Source organism: Salvelinus namaycush, unplaced genomic scaffold (genome assembly GCF_016432855.1).
Source record: "Salvelinus namaycush isolate Seneca unplaced genomic scaffold, SaNama_1.0 Scaffold922, whole genome shotgun sequence".
Classification (NCBI taxonomy): Eukaryota; Metazoa; Chordata; class Actinopteri; order Salmoniformes; family Salmonidae; genus Salvelinus; species Salvelinus namaycush.
The window spans coordinates 37,085-63,033 of NW_024061667.1; the positions used below are offsets into that span (position 1 = coordinate 37,085).

The 25,949-nt window shown below is 47.4% G+C and overlaps 1 protein-coding gene across 7 annotated transcripts in view; it reads right to left on the reverse strand.

The window, feature by feature from the left end:
* The window catches only part of LOC120043449 (transducin-like enhancer protein 3-B), a 47,797-nt gene extending 28,459 nt beyond the window's left edge, over nt 1–19,338 (reverse strand). For 2 of the 7 annotated variants that reach the window (XM_038988038.1, XM_038988037.1), the window contains exons 1-7: nt 18,911–19,338; nt 18,024–18,229; nt 16,820–16,920; nt 16,452–16,515; nt 14,610–14,654; nt 3,816–3,878; nt 3,459–3,533 (exon numbers count right to left, since the gene is read on the reverse strand). In XM_038988038.1, coding sequence (XP_038843966.1) covers nt 3,459–3,533; nt 3,816–3,878; nt 14,610–14,654; nt 16,452–16,515; nt 16,820–16,920; nt 18,024–18,047 — 372 coding nt within the window. In that variant the 5' untranslated portion in view covers nt 18,048–18,229; nt 18,911–19,338. Of the gene's footprint in view, nt 1–3,428; nt 3,534–3,815; nt 3,879–14,609; nt 14,655–16,451; nt 16,516–16,819; nt 16,921–18,023; nt 18,230–18,910 lie in introns of all 7 variants that reach the window. The other 5 variants (XM_038988036.1, XM_038988035.1, XM_038988041.1 and 2 more) reach the window with 3 other exon arrangements.
* Nucleotides 19,339–25,949: the final 6,611 nt, after the last annotated feature.

Genomic DNA, 25,949 nt, shown 5'->3' on the forward strand with positions numbered 1-25,949 from the left:
GAGTCCCTTAGGTTTAAAGAAAACAGGGTTAAGAGTACACTTCTGTCCGTCTCCCTATCAATTTAGTTTCTCCCTCTGATAGAAGTTTGTGTGTTATTGTGTGTATGTGCCTCTGTTTGACACGGGACATAGTTTAGTCAGACACACACATCAACTAGCCAAACCCTGCTGGCTTCTGATTACCGTCAGATATTTAAATGACCTCCCTTCTTCCATCCCTCTATCCCTTGCTCTCTCCTCCACACAGTGGCAGCATGGAGATTGATTTCCTGCCATCTCTTCCTCCAACAAATAAAAGCCTGTTTTCATAGTGTTTGTGTGTATGTGTGCCAAGTTGCCGAGCTCAACAGCCCTGCCCCTGCTTAATGGCAAAGGCGTGTCTGTCTGTCTGTCCGCTGGACAGTCAAATTAAACTGCCTGGTGGCTGGGAGGAGAGGAGGAAGTAATTACCTTGGAAACGGGGGACACAGTCTTGGCTCATTGCCTTAATTGAATTCCAATATCTGCCTCCGGCCGGCTTGACCCCACCTACGGGGCTGGCTAACTGCTAGCTAAGCGCTAAGGGCTTCAGGATAGCTACTGGCAGCTAGGGGGTCAGCTAGCTAACCGCTAAGGGCTTCAGGATAGCTACTGGCAGCTAGGGGGTCAGCTAGCTAACCGCTAAGGGCTTCAGGATAGCTACGGACAGCTAGGGGGTCAGATAGCTAACCGCTAAGGGCTTCAGGATAGCTACTGGCAGCTAGGGGGTCAGATAGCTAACCGCTAAGGGCTTCAGGACAGCTACAGACAGCTAGGGGGTCAGATAGCTAACCACTAAGGGCTTCAGGATTGCTACTGGCAGCTAGGGGATCAGATAGCTAACCACTAAGGGCTTCAGGATAGCTACGGACAGCTAGGGGGTCAGATAGCTAACCGCTAAGGGCTTCAGGATAGCTACTGACAGCTAGGGGGTCAGCTAGCTAACCGCTAAGGGCTTCAGGATAGCTACTGACAGCTAGGGGGTCATCTAGCTCGAACTAGTAAAAACAGCTAGCATGTTAGCTTTATATAATAGGGCGGAAGGAACAAAAGATGTTCTACGAACTTAGGAAGACAAGGTGTTATCATTTCAGAGTGTTCAGATTCCCAGATGGATCTGACTGCTCCTAGAAACACACAACTCATCAGCAAGCCCTTGGTTAACTGGATCAGGTCTGCCACGACTGGAATAGATCAAATAAGTGGAATGAGGAGAGCTTTGACTTTCAGGGTTAAGGGATTACTAGGTGAAGCCTTATTACGATACAGCCACAACATGGTTAAGTTCTATAGCCTAGTTTCCATAGAGCTCTAAGATGGTGTGTGTGTGGGGGATGGGGAGAGGCTATAACAGTAAGTGTAATCTCAGCTTCAGGACACTACTGGTGAGCCTGTAGAGGAATAAGAAGGCTGAGAGGTAGCGATGAAGACTGCACTGGCTGGAGCCCCTTATCCAATTAAAAACATCCTTACTGGCAAAGTGGAATCAGAGCAAAGCTCCATGATCTGATCAGTGTTACCGCTCTAATCTCAGCCAGGTCTTTACGTTACCCTCTCTGTGAACATCTCAGTTCACAACCACCACCAGCCACTCTCTCAGTTCACAACCACCACCAGCCACTCTCTCAGTTCACAACCACCACCAGCCACTCTCTCAGTTCACAACCACCACCAGCCACTCTCTCAGTTCACAACCACCACCAGCCACTCTCTCAGTTCACAACCACCACCAGCCACTCTCTCAGTTCACAACCACCACCAGCCACTCTCTCAGTTCACAACCACCACCAGCCACTCTCTCAGTTCACAACCAACACCAGCCACTCTCTCAGTTCACAACCAACACCAGCCACTCTCTCAGTTCACAACCACCACCAGCCACTCTCTCAGTTCACAACCAACACCAGCCACTCTCTCAGTTCACAACCAACACCAGCCACTCTCTCAGCCATTGCAGGAGGGGGGCCCCTTGAAGGACTGATTGCTGACTGACCGACACACTGCTGACCAGTGGGATAGTATGTATCACCGTCAGACGTATGTATAATTGAAGATAAATTAATCAAAACCACCATGGTAACTGGTAAATCATATAGACAGTGCATCACATAAGGTACATCAACTCATAATGAAAAACCAGTGGTGACAGAGGCAACGCTGCACGTGGGAGGGGTATGGTGGTGACATAGTGTGGCAAGCTAGTGCACCCCTCCAAAGATCCCCTACCAGGACACTACAGTAACCATCCTCTACCAGGACACTACAGTAACCATCCCCTACCAGGACACTACAGTAACCATCCCCTACCAGGACACTACAGTAACCATCCCCTACCAGGACACTACAGTAACCATCCTCTACCAGGACACTACAGTAACCATCCCCTACCAGGACACTACAGTAACCATCCCCTACCAGGACACTACAGTAACCATCCCCTACCAGGACACTACAGTAACCATCCCCTACCAGGACACTACAGTAACCATCCCCTACCAGGACACTACAGTAACCATCCCCTACCAGGACACTACAGTAACCATCCTCTACCAGGACACTACAGTAACCATCCCCTACCAGGACACTACAGTAACCATCCCCTACCAGGACACTACAGTAACCATCCCCTACCAGGACACTACAGTAACCATCCCCTACCAGGACACTACAGTAACCATCCCCTACCAGGACACTACAGTAACCATCCTCTACCAGGACACTACAGTAACCATCCTCTACCAGGACACTACAGTAACCATCCTCTACCAGGACACTACAGTAACCATCCCCTACCAGGACACTACAGTAACCATCCCCTACCAGGACACTACAGTAACCATCCCCTACCAGGACACTACAGTAACCATCCCCTACCAGGACACTACAGTAACCATCCCCTACCAGGGTATTACAGTAACCATCCTCTACCAGGGTATTACAGTAACCATCCTCTACCAGGACATTACAGTAACCATCCTCTACCAGGACATTACAGTAACCATCCTCTACATCAGTTTCCCAAACTCGATCCTCTTCCCTCCCCCGGGTGCACGTTTTGGTTTTTGCCATCGCACTACACCACGAATTCAAATGAGTTGGTTATTTGAGTCAGCTGTGTAGTGCTGGGGGGACGGACAGACAGTGTCTGGGAAAACCCTGGTCTACATACTACTAGTGTAACATCCTCTACCTAGCTACCAACTCCACACTGGGCTATATATATATAAATATATCATCAAACAACATGTAATGTACTTTGAACAAGAGAGAGATCTATGAGATAGATGGGCCTAAATCTTTGTGAAATGAGAGTTGAGACAGTATATTGCTAGTGGACTAGCGGTCCCCTCCGTACATGCAGGTTTACCCCCGTCTCTGGCTGAATGAAGTAAAGTAAGAGGGGTACACACGGTGAGAGGCAGATTGGGAAGTCCACGTACCCCGATGATGGCATTGAGCTCAGTCATCGTGACCTGCTTGGCACGCTCAACAGCCTGAGCGACCTGCTGCTGGTGCTGTTGGGGAGAAACACAGAGACAAGGTTTAGCCAACTTTAGCTGGGCCACTGTACAGCAAGTCTCGATGGTTATAGAGCCTGTTTCATAGACAGATTTATTAAGACAGAATTAGACTCATCTTGGGTTAAACTAATCAAAACCTTAACATGTGAACAGGGATTAAGCTTCAATAATATAGGGCCTGAAAAGAGGCTCTATTCAACAGGCCTACACAACCATGGGAACACCAGAAGTGTTTTATGTTAAGACAGCATTAGGATGGATGTGTGGGGCACTCACCTCTTGTGACAGGAAAGGCATGATCTGTGCGAGAATTGCGTTGAGCCGTTTAGCAATCTCAGTCTGGAAGAGAGAGGAACATGGTGAGGACTACATCAGCAGCCAGCTTGGATTACTAACAGAGAGAGAGAGAGGACTACATCAGCAGCCAGCTTGGATTACTAACAGAGAGAGAGAGAGGACTACATCAGCAGCCAGCTTGGATTACTAACAGAGAGAGAGAGAGGACTACATCAGCAGCCAGCTTGGATTACTAACAGAGAGAGGACTACATCAGCAGCCAGCTTGGATTACTAACAGAGAGAGGACTACATAAGCAGCCAGCTTGGATTACTAACAGAGAGAGGACTACATAAACAGCCAGCTTGGATTACTAACAGAGAGGACTACATAAGCAGCCAGCTTGGATTACTAACAGAGAGAGGACTACATAAGCAGCCAGCTTGGATTACTAACAGAGAGAGAGAGGACTACATCAGCAGCCAGCTTGGATTACTAACAGAGAGAGAGAGGACTACATCAGCAGCCAGCTTGGATTACTAACAGAGAGAGAGAGGACTACATCAGCAGCCAGCTTGGATTACTAACAGAGAGAGAGAGGACTACATCAGCAGCCAGCTTGGATTACTAACAGAGAGAGAGAGGACTACATCAGCAGCCAGCTTGGATTACTAACAGAGAGAGAGAGGACTACATCAGCAGCCATCTTAAGTTACTAACAGACAGAGAGAGGACTACATCAGCAGCCAGCTTGGATTACTAACAGAGAGAGAGAGGACTACATCAGCAGCCAGCTTGGATTACTAACAGACAGAGAGAGGACTACATCAGCAGCCATCTTAAGTTACTAACAGAGAGAGAGAGGACTACATCAGCAGCCAGCTTGGATTACTAACAGAGAGAGACAGGACTACATCAGCAACCAGCTTGGATTACTAACAGAGAGAGACAGGACTACATCAGCAACCAGCTTGGATTACTAACAGACACAGAGAAGATGACAATGTCAATGTTTACACCTCCACCGCACCTTCCAAGAAACCATTTCAGTTTTGGTTGGTTGAACACAGACAGACAGACACACACACACACACACCACTATGCTTGATAACACAGCAAGGGGGCATGTTTTTCCCCTCACACACACACCTAAATCCCTCAGTCCACTCCAGAGTCCATCTAGACGCCGGATGTCCCATTACTCTTAACTGAAATTAATGGGGGGGGGGGGGGGGGGGGGGAAGAGCTCTCCTTAAAACAAACCAACTCTGGTCTCCCTCTATCCCACATCCATTAGACAGCTGGCCTTATTTCATTAGCAGTTTGAAATATGATATTACCATTTGGGAGGAGGAAGACAAACCAGGGTAATACTTCACAATTACTACGCAGCCATTTCACAGAAGACAGGGAGAGAAAGGAGAGGGGAGGCTGGCTGACAAGCAATATCTATCACCAACATCATTGGTATAGAGCGGGGGGGACAATACCTCGGGCCTGATTCAGACAGAGCACTTTAGAGCCCCACATTTGGAGTTCTGGATCCAGTTGTGCTGCTCTTGAATATCCACAGACATAGTCGCCAAAACACCTTTTCCTCCTAACTTATTTCCAGAGAGCAAAAGAGGGAGAGACTTGACACTAAGCTAATCTAATTTGACTGTGTTGGGGAGAGAAGAACTAATGGATTGTGGGGCAGATGGCCCAGCAGGTGTATGTGAGCGTGGGACAGAGAGACGGGGGCTTTTCTCCTTTGTTTCTTCACGCATTCCTCTCATTTTACCTCGTTTAATAGTAAAAGAGGGGATGGAAGAAAAAGGGGGTGGTAGTGGCCTTTTGCCCTGCTGTGGTGTCACTCTTCTGTTTGACTCGGGGGAAGGAAGGAAGGAAGGAAGGAAGGGGAATGAGGGGGTGTGGGGGGAGAGAGACCTATTCTGACCTGTCAGGAACTCACAACCCCCTTAACCCCAGGCAGACTCCCCTCACATTTCTCATTCCCCTCCTGCAATCCCTCCATCTACATCCTCCCCCTTCCATTCCTGTCCCCGCTCTCTCCTGTTGCCAGGGTAACGGCGGCCCAGCAGGCCCTGTCTGACGGTGGTGATCATTATGTAAATTGGGCCTGGGCTTGACCATAGCAGGCTGTAAAATCATATTACGCGCACAGAGGCAGGTCATTAAATAGAATTTTTCTGGGCTGTCGATCAGATCAGAGGGAGAAATTAATGGGGGATAAGAGGGAGGAGGAGGGGAGCGCGGGGGGTGACTAGTCTTCATCCCTGGAAACAAGAAGAGACACACAGCTAGATCTGTAGAGGCTGGACTCGACCTAACAACCAAATATCCTCAGTGTTTCAAACACACTACACATAACATGCACAATAGACAACAAAACAGCCACCATTTTCAATCGTTCATTCACTATTCCTGGTATAAAGGGACTTGCATGGACTGGAAGGTGTTCTGAGTTGAGTATACACGCTGTTCTTTCTGGATGAGCAGCTCGCTGGCACAAGCCGAGCTGGAACACCAGGTGCTCAGACAGCCGTGACCTCACCAACGGCGTGTTGCCTTTAGGGTTCGTCCAGGTTACAACATTCCTGGAACGTTCTCCCGCCCTTAACGTCGACTCTGGAGTACCTGTTCCTGTTCTGGTCAGCTGGTGAGGTACTCCTGGCTCTGACCAGGATGTAGAAAAAGTATAAAAATGTATGAACAGAATGTATGGAAAGTGCTCTATAAATACTCAGGGGTAAGAAATCCTTGAGCAGCAACTGTCACTAATCTTCTCTTTTGTCCTCAGAGGCAGGCATCCTCTCTCCTTTGAAAACGCCTAGGATACCGACTGACCAAAAGCATCCAGGGAACTCCATTCAAAAGACACAGAAACACTGTTACATCGGCTGTCAAAAGGCCAAAACTACTCAGATGTCAGGAGCGAATCACTACCCAGTAAACAGAGGGGACAAGTAGCAGAGTTTCAGTACAATACTAGTCAGATGTCAGGAGCGAATCACTACCCAGTAAACAGAGGGGACAAGTAGCAGAGTTTCAGTAGAATACTAGTCAGATGTCAGGAGCGAATCACTACCCAGTAAACATAGAGGGGACAAGTAGCAGAGATTCAGTACAATACTAGTCAGATGTCAGGAGCGAATCACTACCCAGTAAACATAGAGGGGACAAGTAGCAGAGATTCAGTAGAATACTAGTCAGATGTCAGGAGCGAATCACTACCCAGTAAACAGAGGGGACAAGTAGCAGAGTTTCAGTACAATACTAGTCAGATGTCAGGAGCGAATCACTACCCAGTAAACAGAGGGGACAAGTAGCAGAGTTTCAGTAGAATACTAGTCAGATGTCAGGAGCGAATCACTACCCAGTAAACATAGAGGGGACAAGTAGCAGAGATTCAGTACAATACTAGTCAGATGTCAGGAGCGAATCACTACCCAGTAAACATAGAGGGGACAAGTAGCAGAGATTCAGTAGAATACTAGTCAGATGTCAGGAGCGAATCACTACCCAGTAAACAGAGGGGACAAGTAGCAGAGATTCAGTAGAATACTACTCAGATGTCAGGAGCGAATCACTACCCAGTAAACATAGAGGGGACAAGTAGCAGAGTTTCAGTAGAATACTAGTCAGATGTCAGGAGCGAATCACTACCCAGTAAACAGAGGGGACAAGTAGCAGAGTTTCAGTACAATACTAGTCAGATGTCAGGAGCGAATCACTACCCAGTAAACAGAGGGGACAAGTAGCAGAGTTTCAGTACAATACTAGTCAGATGTCAGGAGCGAATCACTACCCAGTAAACAGAGGGGACAAGTAGCAGAGTTTCAGTACAATACTAGTCAGATGTCAGGAGCGAATCACTACCCAGTAAACAGAGGGGACAAGTAGCAGAGTTTCAGTACAATACTAGTCCGATGTCAGGAGCGAATCACTACCCAGTAAACATAGAGGGGACAAGTAGCAGAGTTTCAGTACAATACTAGCCCGATGTCAGGAGCGAATCACTACCCAGTAAACAGAGGGGACAAGTAGCAGAGTTTCAGTACAATACTAGTCAGATGTCAGGAGCGAATCACTACCCAGTAAACATAGAGGGGACAAGTAGCAGAGTTTCAGTAGAATACTAGTCAGATGTCAGGAGCGAATCACTACCCAGTAAACAGAGGGGACAAGTAGCAGAGTTTCAGTACAATACTAGTCAGATGTCAGGAGCGAATCACTACCCAGTAAACATAGAGGGGACAAGTAGCAGAGATTCAGTAGAATACTAGTCAGATGTCAGGAGCGAATCACTACCCAGTAAACATAGAGGGGACAAGTAGCAGAGATTCAGTACAATACTAGTCAGATGTCAGGAGCGAATCACTACCCAGTAAACAGAGGGGACAAGTAGCAGAGTTTCAGTACAATACTAGTCAGATGTCAGGAGCGAATCACTACCCAGTAAACATAGAGGGGACAAGTAGCAGAGTTTCAGTAGAATACTAGTCAGATGTCAGGAGCGAATCACTACCCAGTAAACATAGAGGGGACAAGTAGCAGAGTTTCAGTACAATACTAGTCAGATGTCAGGAGCGAATCACTACCCAGTAAACAGAGGGGACAAGTAGCAGAGTTTCAGTACAATACTAGTCCGATGTCAGGAGCGAATCACTACCCAGTAAACATAGAGGGGACAAGTAGCAGAGTTTCAGTACAATACTAGTCAGATGTCAGGAGCGAATCACTACCCAGTAAACAGAGGGGACAAGTAGCAGAGTTTCAGTACAATACTAGTCAGATGTCAGGAGCGAATCACTACCCAGTAAACAGAGGGGACAAGTAGCAGAGTTTCAGTACAATACTAGTCAGATGTCATTTTATGGACACTTGTGGAAGATCTACTTATGGTTTCACTACACTCGTTCAGTAAATAACGCTACCTCATAACGCCTAGGGCTGGCAATTACCAGGGACCTTTAATACAATATTATCCCAATACATAACGGTATAGAACCCCCCCATCACATTCATATGTTGGAGAGAGACCAGAGAAACAAAATGGTGCCAACGAGTGTTGACGTCGTGGGAAGACTTGGACTGCCGACCACCTAATGGGTCCAATTTCCAGTGTACGCATGCACGGCGTCGACTCAACGCCAACAGCTTTTAGGCCAGGAGGCGGACAAAATAGGGTATTGTCACTTTAAGCCAATGAAAAGCAAGCCCTTGAGCGGCGTGCCAGTAAAGGCTGTTCACTCCGGCTCCACAATTACAGGTACTCAGTGGCTCAGAGCTGTCTGGTGCTGCTAGTATAGAGGCCTCTCAGAGGATGGCCTTGTCAATAGCTCTGTGTTGAAAACCATTTGCCTGTTTGTCGCTGGAAGCCGCTAGCCGAGTGGAGAGGACGAGACTGATGAGGTTTCAATTGGCAGGAAAACAACTGGTGACAGGAAGTCAGTGTCACACGTTGAACCAGAGAGCCACAGTGGTTTATGATCCACACACACATTTCCCTATCCGTCTCAAAGACGTCACGCTACTCGGCCATCATTGCAATCCTCTGCCTCAGTAGCAGCCCCTCATTTTTCATGTGCAGCAGATCCCGCCTCCCGGCCCCTCATTGTTCATGTACAGCAGATCCCTCCTCCTCCCGGCCCCTCATTGTTCATGTGCAGCAGATCCCTCCTCCTCCTTCCGGCCCCTCATTGTTAATGTGCAGCAGATCCCTCCTCCCAGCCCCTCATTGTTAATGTGCAGCAGATCCCTCCTCCTCCCGGCCCCTCATTGTTCATGAGCAGCAGATCCCTCCTCCTCCCGGCCCCTCATTGTTAATGTGCAGCAGATCCCTCCTCCCGGCCCCTCACTGTTCATGAGCAGCAGATCCCTCCTCCCAGCCCCTCATTGTTAATGTGCAGCAGATCCCTCCTCCCGGCCCCTCACTGTTCATGTGCAGCAGATCCCTCCTCCCGGCCCCTCATTGTTCATGTGCAGCAGATCCCTCCTCCCAGCCCCTCATTGTTCATGTGCAGCAGATCCCTCCTCCCAGCCCCTCATTGTTCATGTGCAGCAGATCCCTCCTCCCGGCCCCTCACTGTTCATGTGCAGCAGATCCCTCCTCCCGGCCCCTCATTGTTCATGTGCAGCAGATCCCTCCTCCCGGCCCCTCATTGTTCATGTGCAGCAGATCCCTCCTCCCGGCCCCTCATTGTTCATGTGCAGCAGATCCCTCCTCCCAGCCCCTCATTGTTCATGTGCAGCAGATCCCTCCTCCCAGCCCCTCACTGTTCATGTGCAGCAGATCCCTCCTCCCGGGCCCCTCATTGTTCATGTGCAGCAGATCCCTCCTCCCAGCCCCTCACTGTTCATGTGCAGCAGATCCCTCCTCCTCCCGTCCCCTCATTGTTAATGTGCAGCAGATCCCTCCTCCCGGCCCCTCATTGTTCATGTGCAGCAGATCGGGGTCTAACAGTTTATTGATGTATGCATTTACCTCCCTGTTGATTGGCTGGGAGCTGGGCCAGGGGCCACTCCTAATAGGCAGGGACACACTACTGAGACCTGACAGACAGACAGATGCTACTGGAACCTGACACACACATACACAGGAGGGAGGGCTAACTCACACAAACCTCCATCCTGTCACAAGGAGCATAGAAAATTGTTGCTATTTTTCTACAAATCACTAAGTTCATTATAGGGGCCTGGAGAATGGACAGACACACAATATTTCCTTTAATTATCCCTGCAACCAGACACTTGTCCATTCCACTGGATCAGCATTCTGACTGACACATACACAACCACCCCACTGGGTTTTAACACAAAACGGCTTCAACGAGACCTTCATCATCTTGTGTGACTGTAGCAGCAGATCCAGGCTGACCAGAATGATGAAGCACGTTTCACAGACACTAGTAACCTCCATCCATGTGTGTGTTCTCCCAGGCCGTTTGTTTTGGCTCACAGACAAGTCGACTATCATCACCTTGGCAAACAATTCCTAGAATCCTGTGGAAATAATTCATTTGAACAAGCTCTCCCTCACACACCTCTCTCCCTCCCACTCAGGCCACAAACAGGACTTCCCTAAATAAAGCTCCCTCTCTGTGAAGCCTCGTTATCGACAAGCAGGGGAGGAATTGAGCAAGCACAGTGGAAAAACTGAGCGCCTGAGGAAGAAAGCCCAGGTTCTCAATCAGAGCAACAGAGAGAGAAAGAAAATATGAGAGAGAAAATATGAGAGCGAGAAACTAAGCAGCGAATAAGATGGAGTACCCTCTGAACTGACACACTGAGACACAGCGCTCAGCGGGCCTCGTTGCCGTGGCAGCCTAATGAGCTGCGCTAATTAAAATCACTTATTGACAGCGAAGTGAGGGTGATTATCTCCACCCCGCACCACCCTTGACACCCCACGCCGCCGCATCATAAGAGCTCTGTCAAAACAAAATCACCCCCATGGCTGCCATAGAGCCCTGCGCTGCCTAACCACCCGGGGCACCGCCAGGATGTGTTAGACTATAAGTATGTTTATATTATGTACATGCAGCTTTGCATGTACACATATCCATGCGTGTTTGAAGGGAGCACACACACACAAACTAGCTCCACTGAAAAAAGGGGGCAAAGACAGATAGCCATGTTTCCTCCACTACCAAGTAAATCCTACTCAGAGCAGGGAGAACAATATGCTGCCTGCATCCAATAATACAGACCAACCCTCCTCTCCCCCTCCCTTCACCACCAGCAACCAGGATAAGAGGAGAGAGATGCTCACTGTTTACACCACACTGATGTCATCATAAACACTAGTGTTCAGTGGGGAGCGATGGGGGGGTCATTCATTATTCACACCACTCACTAGACTCCATTGGTCTTATTGCTAAAGAAAAGGCGAGCGAGGGAGAGGGCCAGTCCATTAACCTGTTTACACAGCGGTTTCATCCTTCACCTCCCATCCTCACTGTTTACCTCCCATCCCACCGCTGTTTACCTCCAATCCTCCCTCGCTCTTCCCACTGTCCACCTCCCATCTATCCTCGCTCTTCCCACCCCCCATCCTCCCTCGCTCTTCCCACTGTCCACCTCCCATCCCACAGCTGTCCATCTCCCGCCCTATTCCCACCCCTGTCCATCTCCTTCCCTCCCACCTCCCTCCCTCTTCCCACCTCCTGTCAGTGATAAGAGCCTGACAGAACCTTCTGGGGGATCTAGTTCCCCGTGGGACACATTTGGCACACACACGTATATAGGCAGCCACAAAAATATGCAGACGCACATACGCACGCACACACTTCTCATCCTGATAAATCAGCCATGCTGCTCCAATCCACCATCCTCCCACTGCTGCTATTAACCTTGCAGGCCCGGAGGGTGAGTCAAAGACAGCCAGTCCCCCTCTCCTCCTCAACCAGCCTGCCTAAAGCCCATCCCCCTCTCCTCCTCGACCAGCCTGCCTAAAGCCCATCCCCCTCTCCTCCTCGACCAGCCAGCCTGCCTAAAGCCCATCCCCCTCTCCTCCTCGACCAGCCAGCCTGCCTAAAGCCCATCCTCTCCTCCTCGACCGGCCTGCCTAAAGCCCGTCCCCTCCTCCTCCTCGACCGGCCTGCCTAAAGCCCGTCCCCTCCTCCTCCTCCTCGACCGGCCTGCCTAAAGCCCGTCCCCTCCTCCTCCTCGACCGGCCTGCCTAAAGCCCGTCCCCTCCTCCTCCTCGACCGGCCTGCCTAAAGCCCGTCCCCTCCTCCTCCTCGACCGGCCTGCCTAAAGCCCGTCCCCTCCTCCTCCTCGACCGGCCTGCCTAAAGCCCGTCCCCTCCTCCTCGACCAGCCTGCCTAAAGCCCATCCCCTCCTCCTCGACCAGCCTGCCTAAAGCCCATCCCCTCCTCCTCGACCAGCCTGCCTAAAGCCTATCCCCTCCTCCTCGACCAGCCTGCCTAAAGCCCATGTTCATACATCATATTACAGTGCTAATGACACACAGGCACAGCCCATCTCTCACTGCACATCCCACTGAGAAGGGGGTGGGGGGTAAAGAGGAGGTAAATAAATAACAAGGAAAGAGCGAGAAACCAGGAAAGACAGAAGAGAGATGAAAGGAACCAGAGGGAGACTAGAGAAGACTGCGTGATAGATGCCACAAATCACCTCGCCACTAAAAAGCCCGCTTCACAGCCCGGTGGATATTGACAGACTGTTTGACTGAGCACTGTTCCCCCTTCCTCTCTCTAAGGCGGCCATTTTGTCTGTTTCTCCAGTAGTGAGGCAGGTCTAATGTCTCCTCCACTCACAGCCAGGCTGAGGCGGAGGGAGCCCTCTGGTTGGCTTCTACTGCTGATTAATACTTTCTGCTGAGAGGCAGCTGACCTAATGAGGTTTTAGACTGGCTGGCTGGCTCTGCATGCTGCCTTTAGTGGAGTCAGACTCGTCACTGGGAGAAACACACACACGCAAACACACACTCAGTCCTTGCCAGACTTCACTTTAATCTTATCAAAGCAGCCCCATCAGGCCGCCTGCCCCGCTCGCTATTTAGCCCGTCAGCGTTTTCACAGACAGGAAGGGAGTCGGTGTGTGTGTGTGTGTGTGTGTGTGTGTGTGTGTGTGTGTGTGTGTGTGTGTGTGTGTGTGTGAGCATGTGTTACTTTGAGGAGTGTTTATGACTGAGGGCATAGACTAAGGTCTCGTATGTGTGCGTGTGTTTTTCAGGAGGCAATGAGAACGTGAGGTGTGTGTCTGTGCCTGTGTGACTGAGAAGCATTTAAGACTGAGGGCATCGACTAAGGTTGTGTGTCTGTGTCATTGAACAATCATAGGTCTTGCTTTCCAATCCCCTACAAACAGACACAGCACAATGTGTCAGACATAATGAGTACATACATACATGCACACAGTGTGATTATTTGTGAATAATCAGATTAATATAATAGTTTGATTAAAACATTTACAAGCTTTGCAAGAAAAACACATTCCCTAATAATAATAATCCTGTTTCCATGGACAAATCTGAAATCAGGCTACCTGCCGGCACTCTGATAAATGCAGAAAATCACCAATCAAAATAAACGTTCTACCACAGCTATCATGTTATTTTGGGGAAACAGATTTGATTCTGAGTTTGGACATATAAAGTTTGTATGGGAAAACTATTTCTAAGACATCTATTCAGAACTCACTTGTCTGGCGCTAAAGAGGGAGGCTCTCGGCTGGTGCCAGCACAGGCGCAGATTAAATACACCACTGGAACACCGGTGTTTACATGTCCTAATAATTCTAAAGATTGCTCAGAAAACCAGGTGCCTACTGCCATAATCAGATTAATATCACATTATTACTGTGCATGTAAACATACTCAATGACTCACAAGCTGATGTCCCCATCTTCCTTCATTTAACTGACAGACGCTGGACTGATAGAGGTCCCATACGCTGGACTGATAGAGGGCCCCATACGCTGGACTGATAGAGGGCCCCATACGCTGGACTGATAGAGGGCCCCATACGCTGGACTGATAGAGGGCCCCATACGCTGGACTGATAGAGGGCCCCATACGCTGGACTGATAGAGGGCCCCATACGCTGGACTGATAGAGGGCCCCATACGCTGGACTGATAGAGGGCCCCATACGCTGGACTGATAGAGGGCCCCATACGCTGGACTGATAGAGGGCCCCATACGCTGGACTGATAGAGGGCCCATACGCTGGACTGATAGAGGCCCCATATGCTGGACAGATAGAGGCCCCATATGTTAACAACCACACTTTCAAAGTAGACAGATGAGGATAATGCTACATACCTGTTTGTGCATCTCAATGTTCAGCCCATAGGACATCTCATAGTACTGGAAAAGACAAGAGTCACATATAGAAACATTCATATCCCATTCATTTACTAGTTAGAATATCAAAAAAGATAAATAGTGGACAAGTGAAAGCTGAGTTTTCCATGGGAAGCAGTCTGCATGTCAGAATGCTGGACTCCTGAGCAGGGCTAGGGGGAGAGAACTAGCTGTCCTAGCCCGTTACTGATTAACACTTCAAATCCTCCACCCAGGCCGGCTCAAAGGCTGTAGTGATCCCTCTATTTCTCCCTCTTTTTCTATCCCTTTCTTTGTTCTTCGAGCTCTTTTTGGGAGTCTAGGGGGTGAGCGAGGTGAACCGTGTCTGAGTGGATAGGGTAAATGCTAAGCTACAGGACTCCAATCCACTTCTTTTGAGCACAGTCCGATTTTAAAATGCTAAGTTGCTAACTCAATCAGTCTGGCGAAATACGAGTCTTTCAAAACAAATAGATTGTTGTCAATCGTAGATTAGACATCCGTAGCGATACTCACTATCAGGGCGTGAACCGGCGGCTGCCAGATTTGGCCTAGTTAGTCCATCCTGTTTATCTAACAACCCCCCTCTCACACACTACCTCTAAACCGGTGCATGCGTTTCCTCAGAATAAAAAAATAATGTTTAACTAAAGTACCAGTGCGTTTGGTTAAAGTCATCCTGGCGTGGACAAATAAGATAAGAGGAGTTTATATGCACGGGGCCTCAGCTCAGAGTTGGGCCTCTGTTACATCATGTCTAGGGACTGACTGGTTATTTTCCATTCATTCACCAGCCCTTCTTGTGTTACCCAGAACCTCAGCTAGGCTCTGAGTTGGATCAATGTTGTAGCTTGACAGTAAATAGTCAGGCACAAATAACTTTGTACTATCTACACTTACAATTTCTATTTGATCATGGGGGGGGGGGGGGGGGGGGGCTTTGAAAATGAAAAAAATTATTTAACAAGGGAATGTTTGAACGTGGATCAGGTGGAGCTGTTGTTTTGGAGTTAAGTCACACATTCTAAAATGGCAACAATGTAAAGGTTAATACTGCTATTTGTTTTTTTACATGGTAATACTTCACTTGACTGTGTCCTCTACTTGATGAGGTCATTCAGCCATAGGCCACAGTATTGTCTGCAAGTCATCCCGGATAGGAGGCCACCGCTAAACAGCTAGGCTAAAATAGAAATGTCATACTCCACCGTGACTAACTAGTTGTCTACCTGGCCAGGGGGTCCCTTCTACCCCCCCAACTCTCTCCATCCTTAATGAGATGTCTTAGAAGGCCCTGGATGTGTCAGAAAGGCCCTGGGTATGTGAAGGCCCATAGGCCATAGCTCACCCTGGGAGAATACTGCCCTAAATAAATCAGCTTCACACACAAAGCCAGCAGGCCAGTCATTAACCCTTAGGGGGTCAGAGACATAAAAGAGGCCATGGAGCCATTATAACCCCCCCCCCCCCCCCCATCATCACAAAGCCCCGTCCGTCACGCCCTTTTATCAACGGCCGGACATTTGACCTCTGATGGAGTTTCACAACAACCCCCACGCACTCCTTCTCTATAGGCACACACACACGCTTCCTCCAATCACAGGAGGCCCAATGTCCCTTTCTGGCCAATCACCTCACAGGGATGATCATGAGTCAACAATCTCAAATGCACCCAAAAATGTCACTCAAATTGCCTCTGCAAACAAACACGGTTGCTACCGTTTTATCTGAGGGAAAATAATAGCACAGCTTACTAACCATCACATGCAGGGTTTTAGTTCCAGGAAGTGATTGTACTTGTATGTAGTGTGATATTCTTACCATGACATAGTGACGCTGCATCTCTGTCTTCTCATTGGCCAGTTTGTCGTACTCCACTTTGAGACTGAAAGAGGAGAAATATGGTCCATTATTATTAGCCAATATTTATGCTTTATTACATAATTAATACATGTTAGTCCACTTCACAGAAATCTATGGTTTTAAAAAGACAATACACCATAACCACTCAATATAGTTGTACCATGTGAAAAATCTATTTTTCTAGATATTACCAACAGCACCTTCACATTTCCCATAACAAACATGCCATGTAAAACACAGTGTTAGCAGACATCGCTAACTAGATTGATCACGAGTAGCCTAGTTCTTTCAGTTGAAGTACATCCTCTAAAAGAGGATGTCATTACCTGTGGTACTGGGCCTGCAGGAACTGAAACTCGTCTTTGATCCTGTCGCAGGACTCGGCCACGGTGAACTTGAAGCCAGGCTGCCCTGGTTGGTGTGGTGCCTAGAGAAAAGCAGTGTTGATATCAATAACCCCAATGGAGTGGTGGTGCAGCCACACCCATTACATAACGCCTAGATCTCAGCCCATTTCTATAACATAGACTGTAACACATCACGCCTAGATCTCAGCCCATTTCTATAACATAGACCATAACACATCACGCCTAGATCTCAGCCCATTTCTATAACACATCACACCTAGATCTCAGCCCATTTCTATAACATAGACTAACACATCACGCCTAGATCTCAGCCCATTTCTATAACATAGACCGTAACACATCACGCCTAGATCTCAGCCCATTTCTATAACATAGACTAACACATCACGCCTAGATCTCAGCCCATTTCTATAACATAGACTATAACACATCACGCCGAGATCTCAGCCCATTTCTATAACATAACAGTCTATTTATAATCAATAGCAACATGGCAAAATAGTATCATCATCCTTCATCATGCTTTCTTAGCCTCCCTCTCCTATAGGCCTCTCTCTTCCGTGTAAAATGATTTTTTGCTGCTGCTGAATGGTGGTTTGTCAGTGTGGTACCCAAACGTTCCCTTGAGCCCTGCCTGGTGGCCGCTTTTATAATGGTGGGAAGAACCACTATCACTCAAGAGTGCGATGACAGAGGCGGGTCAGTGCGCCCGTCCTCAAAGAGCACGGGAAGGGGGGTGATCGGAGAGAGAGAGGAAATCACAACCTGATTTGTGAGGAATTCAATGCATGCCAATGATGCCGTGTAGTAAGCTTGATAATTACAGCATATCCGCTACTGCTTCAATGCAGCAGCTTGGAGGAATTTAGAGGGTAAAAAAAAAATATTCGCCCAGAAAATATTTTTTTCACCTCTTACATATTGGCCCGTCTTTTGTTATTAAAACTGCTCATAAGAATCTTATACGTGAATCGATTGTTTATTTGCAGTTTCCTGTCGAAACGTGTTGTCGAGTGTCATAAACAGAGAGACTAGGCTACTCGACGTGCAGACCATAAATAGTAAGGTGCAGATCACGAGCTCGTGTCTGACAAGCTAATTATTTTGAAGGCGGTACATTTGCATTATTTCGCATAATAATCTCAAGAGCTGGGATACTTACCGGATGCCGGCCCTGTGGATACATCTTGAATGTATCCTTTTTTGAGGGAAATTGGGGGATACTTCAGTAATCCGAGTTGATGTGCGATAGTCCGCCACCCCTCCCTGTGCGCACAAGCGGTCGGACAATGCCAATCCTCCGCGGCGGAGAACACACTTCGACCCTCCGATCTCTCGATCTTTATTGTTGATTTTTAAGCCCCTTTCCTTTCACCATCACAAACAAACATAACAAAAAAGCAGAACAGAATGGATATTAGCTAAATTAATGTAGTAGGCAATAGGAACACGCACATAGCTTCAAAATATGTTCGTGACGACAGCAAGGAAATACTTGCTGAATTTAGTCAATGGCATGTGCAGATTATAGCCTCTATAATTTAACTCAATATCATCGCCTGGTCTGTCTCTCAAAAATACATGCCATAATAAACCGCTATTCTCGACTTGCACATATTTATCCGACATGTTGGGAAATGGTGATATCTAAATGGGTTTGTTTGACAGGTTTGTTGGCGTGTCAAGCCTTCACGCTAGAGTGATAATAGGCTACACTAGCAGACGGAAAAAACTACAATAGCCGCGTAGCACGGGTAACAATTTATCCAAAACCAAAAAGACCAGCCTCGCTACAATCAGAGTTGATACATTGTATCATGTTTTTGTATTATCTGTATTCGCAACAAATGTAACAATTTGCTGTTTCGCCGAGCTGCAGTGTTCGAGCGCAACTGGAAAACAGAATATTTGACAAAGCGGGCTGCGGGATTATGACATTCAGTCCACCAAGCTTGGTTATAAAACACAATGCTGTTTTCAAAGTAGCCCAGCCATGAAAGCTACACCACCCGTCTTGTTAGCGGGCTCTTCTCGGGTCTTCTTCTGTACCTTTGTCTCGATTGATTCCCCTCCCCTACGACGGCAATAATCCCTCTGTTGAACGAATTTTCACAATCCTCGGCTGGTAACCTTCCTTATGAGAATGAAAAAATGATCCAAAAGTAATCGCTGGTTACATGGAATCCTTGTCCCAGCCGAGCCCTTTGGAACTTCGGCGATCTCGTGGCGCCGCACGACCTGCCTCGACAATGCCTTTCCGATCCGACGTCGGAGAGCCGTCGATTAGAACGAGTTGTTGACCGCATAAAACTTCCAAGAAAGCCTTTCTTGACTTAATGCAATTATTGACGAGTCTTCTAGTAAATCCAAATACAATTTTGTAAGTTAAAAGAGGTTAAATCGTAGAAAAGTTGGATGTTGTAACGAAGCAATTGCTTGCATTCGATGTACCCAGTTTCTCCAACGCTTGCTGTACCACACACAGACTGTGCACTGACACGAGGACTCAACTGCCGCGAGAGGGCCTCTCACAAGCCAATCGGATTCTCCGAAGGAGTTTATCCGCATTGGCCTATCAGAGAGGGATGTCCCCACGTGGGGTACATAGTACCCTTGTGTTCCCATTGGACTGTGATATATGACCTCATATATTCGCCATTTTGGATCTAAACTGGTATTCAACTGACGAACTTGTAATAAACAAAGGTAATTATAAATGTTTCTGCCACAAATGTCAGAATATACTGTTTAACTTTTAATCATTGATATATTAAATCCCTCATGTGATGCAGACATGGGCATGTGCAGCATGGTACACATGGTTAAATCTCCTATAATGTTAGATACAATGTAACAATCAAATTGAATGCCTCGCATGCCTGTGTTTCTGGACTAAAAAGTGTCCTAGCAATTAAGCAACTATTTTTCTATATCAGCCAATTACTTGTCTCATTTAAACGTTTAGAATAGGCTATACTGCAGTTTATGAAATCTGAAACTCACAAGCACATTAAATGTGCTCTGAAGAAAGTATGTGTTCTATAATTTGCTATCTTAGAAGATCCAGCCTACAAATAGCTTAATCATTTAGGACGGTAGTGTTTAATGTATGATTTGCTCCATCGCATAGTTTTGAAAGCCTATAATTAAGAACGATTGAATTTAATAAGCATAGCCCTTGCATAAGTCTAACACGAATACTAGAAAATGGGGATTAAATGTATTCATTGATCAGACTGATTTGATCGACCTACATTTTTAATAAGACCTCAACCATCAACAAGCTTTCATATCGGCAACGCTGAAAGGTACAACATGTCTGCGCCCGAGGAAGTCAGCCTATCACGTGTTGCTCGCTATACTCAGCCCCACGTGGGGCTCCCCTTCCCCGTCACTGCTCGTTATCCAATGGCTGTGCAGCTGTCTTACCTCCTCGCTTACAATTGGCCAGAGGCAGCAAAGGCTGTCAGTCAGGATCCCATGCTGTCAATCAATACCACGCGGGGCTCAGCGCTGACAAATGCCTGTGCTTCTCTCCCTCCTGCCTGCAAATAGTCCCTGGAATGGCTGCTTAATTAGCTTCGAATGGCTTTTCCTTCCAGCTCAAACAATCTGTCACTACCATGTGGTAAAAAGAGCCTTGCATAAAACAAAAGAGGGGGGGGGGGGGGGTGGAGTTAGTAGGGGCTAAATATCAGTTTGATTCCCCCCTCCTCCACCGAATACATTTGTATTACCGCAAAACAAAGCATTTACCTCGCTCTAACATTGGCTCATTGCAGCCAACAGTTTCTGTCTTCATTGGGGTTTGATTTTTTTTTTTCTCCTTAAAACAAAAATTTGAAATTATATGCATTTTTAATTCCTTGTTTTTGGAAAGCTAGCCTATAAGCAAGCAGGATGAGGTCGTGATGGTGTACTTCGTGGCCTTATAGAAATTTAAATATAGGGTATAAACGTGTTTGCTAAATAAAGGTAATGATTTATTACCAAAGTCGACATCATGTCTGTGAACCTAATTATTGCTCCTGTTTACTCAACATCACTAAATTATTCATCGCGCTAGAGAGCTGTGCGAATTATACTAGAAGTCAAATATGGAATGGGCCTATATTTTTCATCACTAAAACGACCTAGTTTTATACATGGTTAACAAACTAATATTTCATTCTGACTTTTCCACTATGTGAAAAATCCATCTTTTTTTTTTTACCATAACATCTGTGCAGACCGGAAAGCAGGAAAAAAAATAAACATGGTATACATTTTAAAGTGTAAGCTATGTGTAAATTATAAGTTAACGGCATTTGCTTCAGATGAACCTTCAAACGCCTGGAGATATCACCACTTTAATTGGATGCCTCTCAGATGTTTATGCTCAGTGAGGCTAGCAGGGTTATTCGCTTAAAGGAGGGAGAAAATGACCACTCCTCATTGGCTACCTCATTGTAAACTTTGGACTGGCCCACGTGGGCTAGTTGAGGGCTGGAACAAAGACTCTGGGCTGAGGTCGAATGCATAACAAAAGGCCCCAAATAGTAAAACTGGGCCAAAGGGCTGCTAGTCTACCAATTTTACTAAAGTATGGGAAAGAAACTATGTAAATAACCCAGATCAGTTTCCATTAAAAAAAAACCGATCAACGAAAACCATTACCTGGCCATAAGTGCGCTGTGGTTGGAGTTCACAACATGGAGAAGACCTGAAAGTCTTGATCCCTCACACACACATGCATTCACACACACAAGTACATGGTGGACCTTGCATTCTAATATCACACACAGAGACCCACTTTTCCCTCATCCTCAATAAAGAGTGGCCTGAATTAGGAGGCAACAAAGGCCAGGGCTTCACCTCTGGGAGAAGAGGCCCTCCACCCTCGCAGACCTCTGCACTGTTTATTTACACTGGAACCATGGACGCTGTGAAACTCCCACCCCGGGGCTCTACACACACTGGGGCTATTTGCAGAGGTGGTTTTAATTCTTTGCAGAGCGATGATCGGCCTCCCGCTTTCACTCCATCTCCAGGCTTACAATCGGATTCCCACAGCCCTACCTGGCCCCGCAAACCAGCCCCCAAATTAATAGAACAGATGTCTGTTTTCAGTGGTTTTAGTGGCCGCTAAAGACCAGAATCCCATTTGTTCTGCCTGCAGAATTACGCTCTCTACTCAAACAAACCTCCGGTGCCGAAACCACAGTCTCACGGCCAAGCCTACTGCTGGTTCCTTCCAGCCACTACTACCGTCATCTCAGAACTGATACTTCCTGAAATGAGGTCCAAAAGGTTTTATTTTTTATTGAGACCTCAGTTGTGAAGTGCAGAATGGGCTATGTTAACTCATGCAAGATTTCTCACAATTTTTATTACGTAACCAAATGGGGACTTTGGATCCATTTTTACGAGAGCACACACAATACACTCTCGCTCTGTGGATCATGCACATATTCATTTAGCTAAATGCTAGCATTATGCCATTTTAGCTAGGCTATCGCCCCCACCCAGAAGCAGGGATGGTGAGCTTGGGGTTTGATGTTCCGCGTCCATCCGTCTGCTCTCTCCTATCCAGCCAGCACTCTCCCCTTAGTGGAGCGGAAAATGAGGGCCTTATTTCCATGGCGAGTCGGGGTATTGTGGAGCACCGCTGTCTCAGGATTATTGACATGCTTTCATAGGCGGGCTCAGGCCCTGAAAGGAGACACATTCCTGGCCACAATGGGCCCAGTGTGCAGCGAGGCCGGCCTGAATAGGGCCCCGAGTGTATCAGGGTGACTCGTCAGCCAGTAATCAATGCAAACAGGATGAAAGGGTCTTATCAAAAGGGACAAATGCAGACATGAGCAGTGTCGCCAAACAAAAAAAAAGTGAGCGAGGGAGGGAGGGGAAAAAAATAAAGATGGAGGCTTTTGGCAGAAGTCCCAGGCCCACATTGGTTCGAATGCTGCTGTCGAGCGAACTAGGGGAACGGAGCCAATTACCATTCTGCAATTCTCATTCTCTGACATCAACAGCCACTTAGCCATATCTTAAAAACACAAGGAGTAGCATTATCAAAGCCCTCGCTGCCAAAAATGTTTTACAAAGGCTGTGCACTGCGGATTGTATCAAATCTCTATATAAAAAAACAACAACCAGAGAGACTCTTTGTTAATCTTACACGGCCAGATTTCACAAACAGACGTCTCAAAAAGTGAAGCCAGTTCTTGAGGAATTTCCCTTCAGAGAATCCTATCTGGGGCTGATGGGTTTGCCTCTAATCCTGCCATGAAAGAGGCCGTCCTCTCCAAAGAAACCTGTGGCGTGTAAGCCTTTTGAAAACACAGCTGCCTATCAGGCCAATTCGTTCTGGCACTAAAGGTAAACGGGGACAAGAGGCTCCTGGAAAAACTCTGTCACAATGAGCTCTTTCCCACATCGTTAGAGGAATCAATAGCTGCCCTCGGTTCAGATGGGGCCTGCTGCTTCAGGAGACACAGAGCAAGAGAAGACTCGATTCTAGCTGGTATAGGGGGTCGGCTCACTCGGATGTTCATTTTTCTCTCAGCGAGACACTTTTTCAAATTGCAATAACATTCTCCAATGAGAGGTCGAAGTGCAAAGTCTCACACGTTCCAGATGCCCAGATACAATTTACAACTTTTTAGTTTTACTAATGAATCCCTTTGTCAGTTATTTTTTATAAACTGTCAAATTGTGTAATAGAGTAGAATTGGGGCCTATCATGGGGTTTATCACTTCAACACAATGTCATTTATATGGGGATGAGTTTTATATTCCAATAATTCTATTGGCACTGCGGAGGCTTGGGCGGCCATATTTGATTTATTTGCACGCTATTGTTTACCCCCTCCTCTGGTTTGATATCGAAACACACAGGGCCCCGGCGCCAGGTCGTTCAATGACTTTTTAGCATAATGCAGTTGAATATGTATGCTTTCAAAAGGGTCCACCTCTGTTGTTGCTGGTGATTAATACAGTCATTCTGGGAGTGCTTGTTGTGTGACTCGATTCACAGGCCAATGGGCGTTAGGCTCTTTAGAGCGTCGGTGTTATTTTTGGTGATTACTGTCCAAGTGGTGGGGCTTTAAAAGCAGGTCAACAAAGTGACCCTCCTGTCCTCCAGCTGGAGTGTGAAAGGGAGCTGGTGTGTGATGGTGGTGGAGCACCTCACCCACTTGCCAGGGACGATACCGGAGTGCCAACCCCTGCTATCGCCGCCGGCAAAGCAGAGAGCGAGGGGGCGGGGGTACGGGTGCTGGAGAGCCGACACATTCTCACTCGACACCCACACATCCACTTTAGAATGCGGACGCTTTTGCAACGCTTGGTGCACCGTTGTTGCAAAACGTCTTTACATTGAAAGCTTCAGGCGTTCAATAGCTTTGGCTTTAATTTTTATGGATCCTACTCAAAGGTATGCTAATCACAGGGTGGTTGAGCAGAACTGAGGGTGTGATTGGGACATGTCTGTCACCACCCCCTCTCCTCTCAGCACACGGCTCGCTCTCTTTCTTTCCCTTTCTCCACCTCCTTGGCTCACCTGATCTCTTCCTGTTTTTCCAGCACGTCCCCCTGGGTCCCATCCAGCCTGGCAGGCAGTTCAATAGCCCCTGCGGTGAACGCGTAACAATCCCCACACCTGTGGAACAAGGCCCATTGTAAAGACTCCCCTCTTTCTCCCTTTCCCAATCCCCTTAAGGCACGGACACACCGGTAGCGTTTGTCGGCCGAGAGTACTTAGCACTTCTGAACAGAGTGCTGTCTGTAATTTACAAACCGATTTCTACATGTAGAATCTCGTGAACATTTCAGCAGTCAGACGACTGCACCGAACGAACAGCAGACGAGCGACAGATGAACGGCAGACCAACATTCGGTATGTTGTTCCTTACATCTGTATGTGAAAGGCAGATGAGGCCTCCCTTTACTGTCCTTACACCCCCCCTGTCTGTATGTGAAAGACAGATGAGTCCTCCCTTTACTGTCCTTACACCCCCCCCTCTGTCTTGCCTGTCATTGGAACACCCTGGTGTGAGCCAGCAGGTGTTGTCTCCCTCCCAGACGAGTCATTGTGGAGTCAAGCAATGTTGAGAAGAGCTTAACTCCACGGCCTCGGGGATCAATTAGGCCTCAATGCAGCGCAAACAGGTTATCTCACCCCCATTTGACAGCCCCCGGTGACACGGTAGGGGGCACAGCTAAAAAGAGGAGGCAGAAGTTCCATAGACACACAAAGCCAAAGGCAGTCTATATGCTGAAGGATTGATGGAGCTGATCTGTGTGTGAGAGAGAGTGTAGAAACACATACCCAAACAAATACTCCCACTCAGACACACACACATAAAATGATTATACTCACAAACACACAAATGGATACATACACACGTACACACACCCTGTTGTTTACCATCCCATATTTTGGCAATCATATTATCTCTGTTTATCCAGCTTTGTCACTAGAAAACATGACTAATACATCTGGATCGGTCAAATGGTATTAGATATTGAGTGATCTTCTCAGTATTTGAGTACAGCTTGACATATCACTGGTATCTCGGTCTCTTTCCCTGGTCTCATCTTCAGATTACTCTCTCTCTCCACAGGTCACCAGACTGGTGAGGTCATTGCAGCCCTGAAAGGGGTTTCCAAGGGAACAAGCCCCAGCACCAATTCCCTTAAGGCCTGGGGCTAGAGAATGGAGATGTGTGTGTGAGTTTTGCAGGGGAGAGATAAATGAGAAGGGAACTTCACCTGGGGTAAAAACAACTGGTCCGGCAGTTCACGGGTCATCAGTTAACGTCGAGACTTGCCAAGGCACATGCCCCCGGCCCAACGAGAAGGCTATCATTTGTGCCGATCAATAGCGACTAATGACCAACTATTCCATGGCAGTAATCTCAGACCGCCCAAGCATCCCCAGGGAGTTGGAATCACAAATGAGGAAGATCTGTAATACACAAGGATAATGACTGTAGCTATTGTTATCACCACTAATATCTGGTGAGGCGATCAAAGACCTAGTATTTATCATGTAGACCACCCACAAGCATAGTGCAGTACACACACACACACACACACACACACA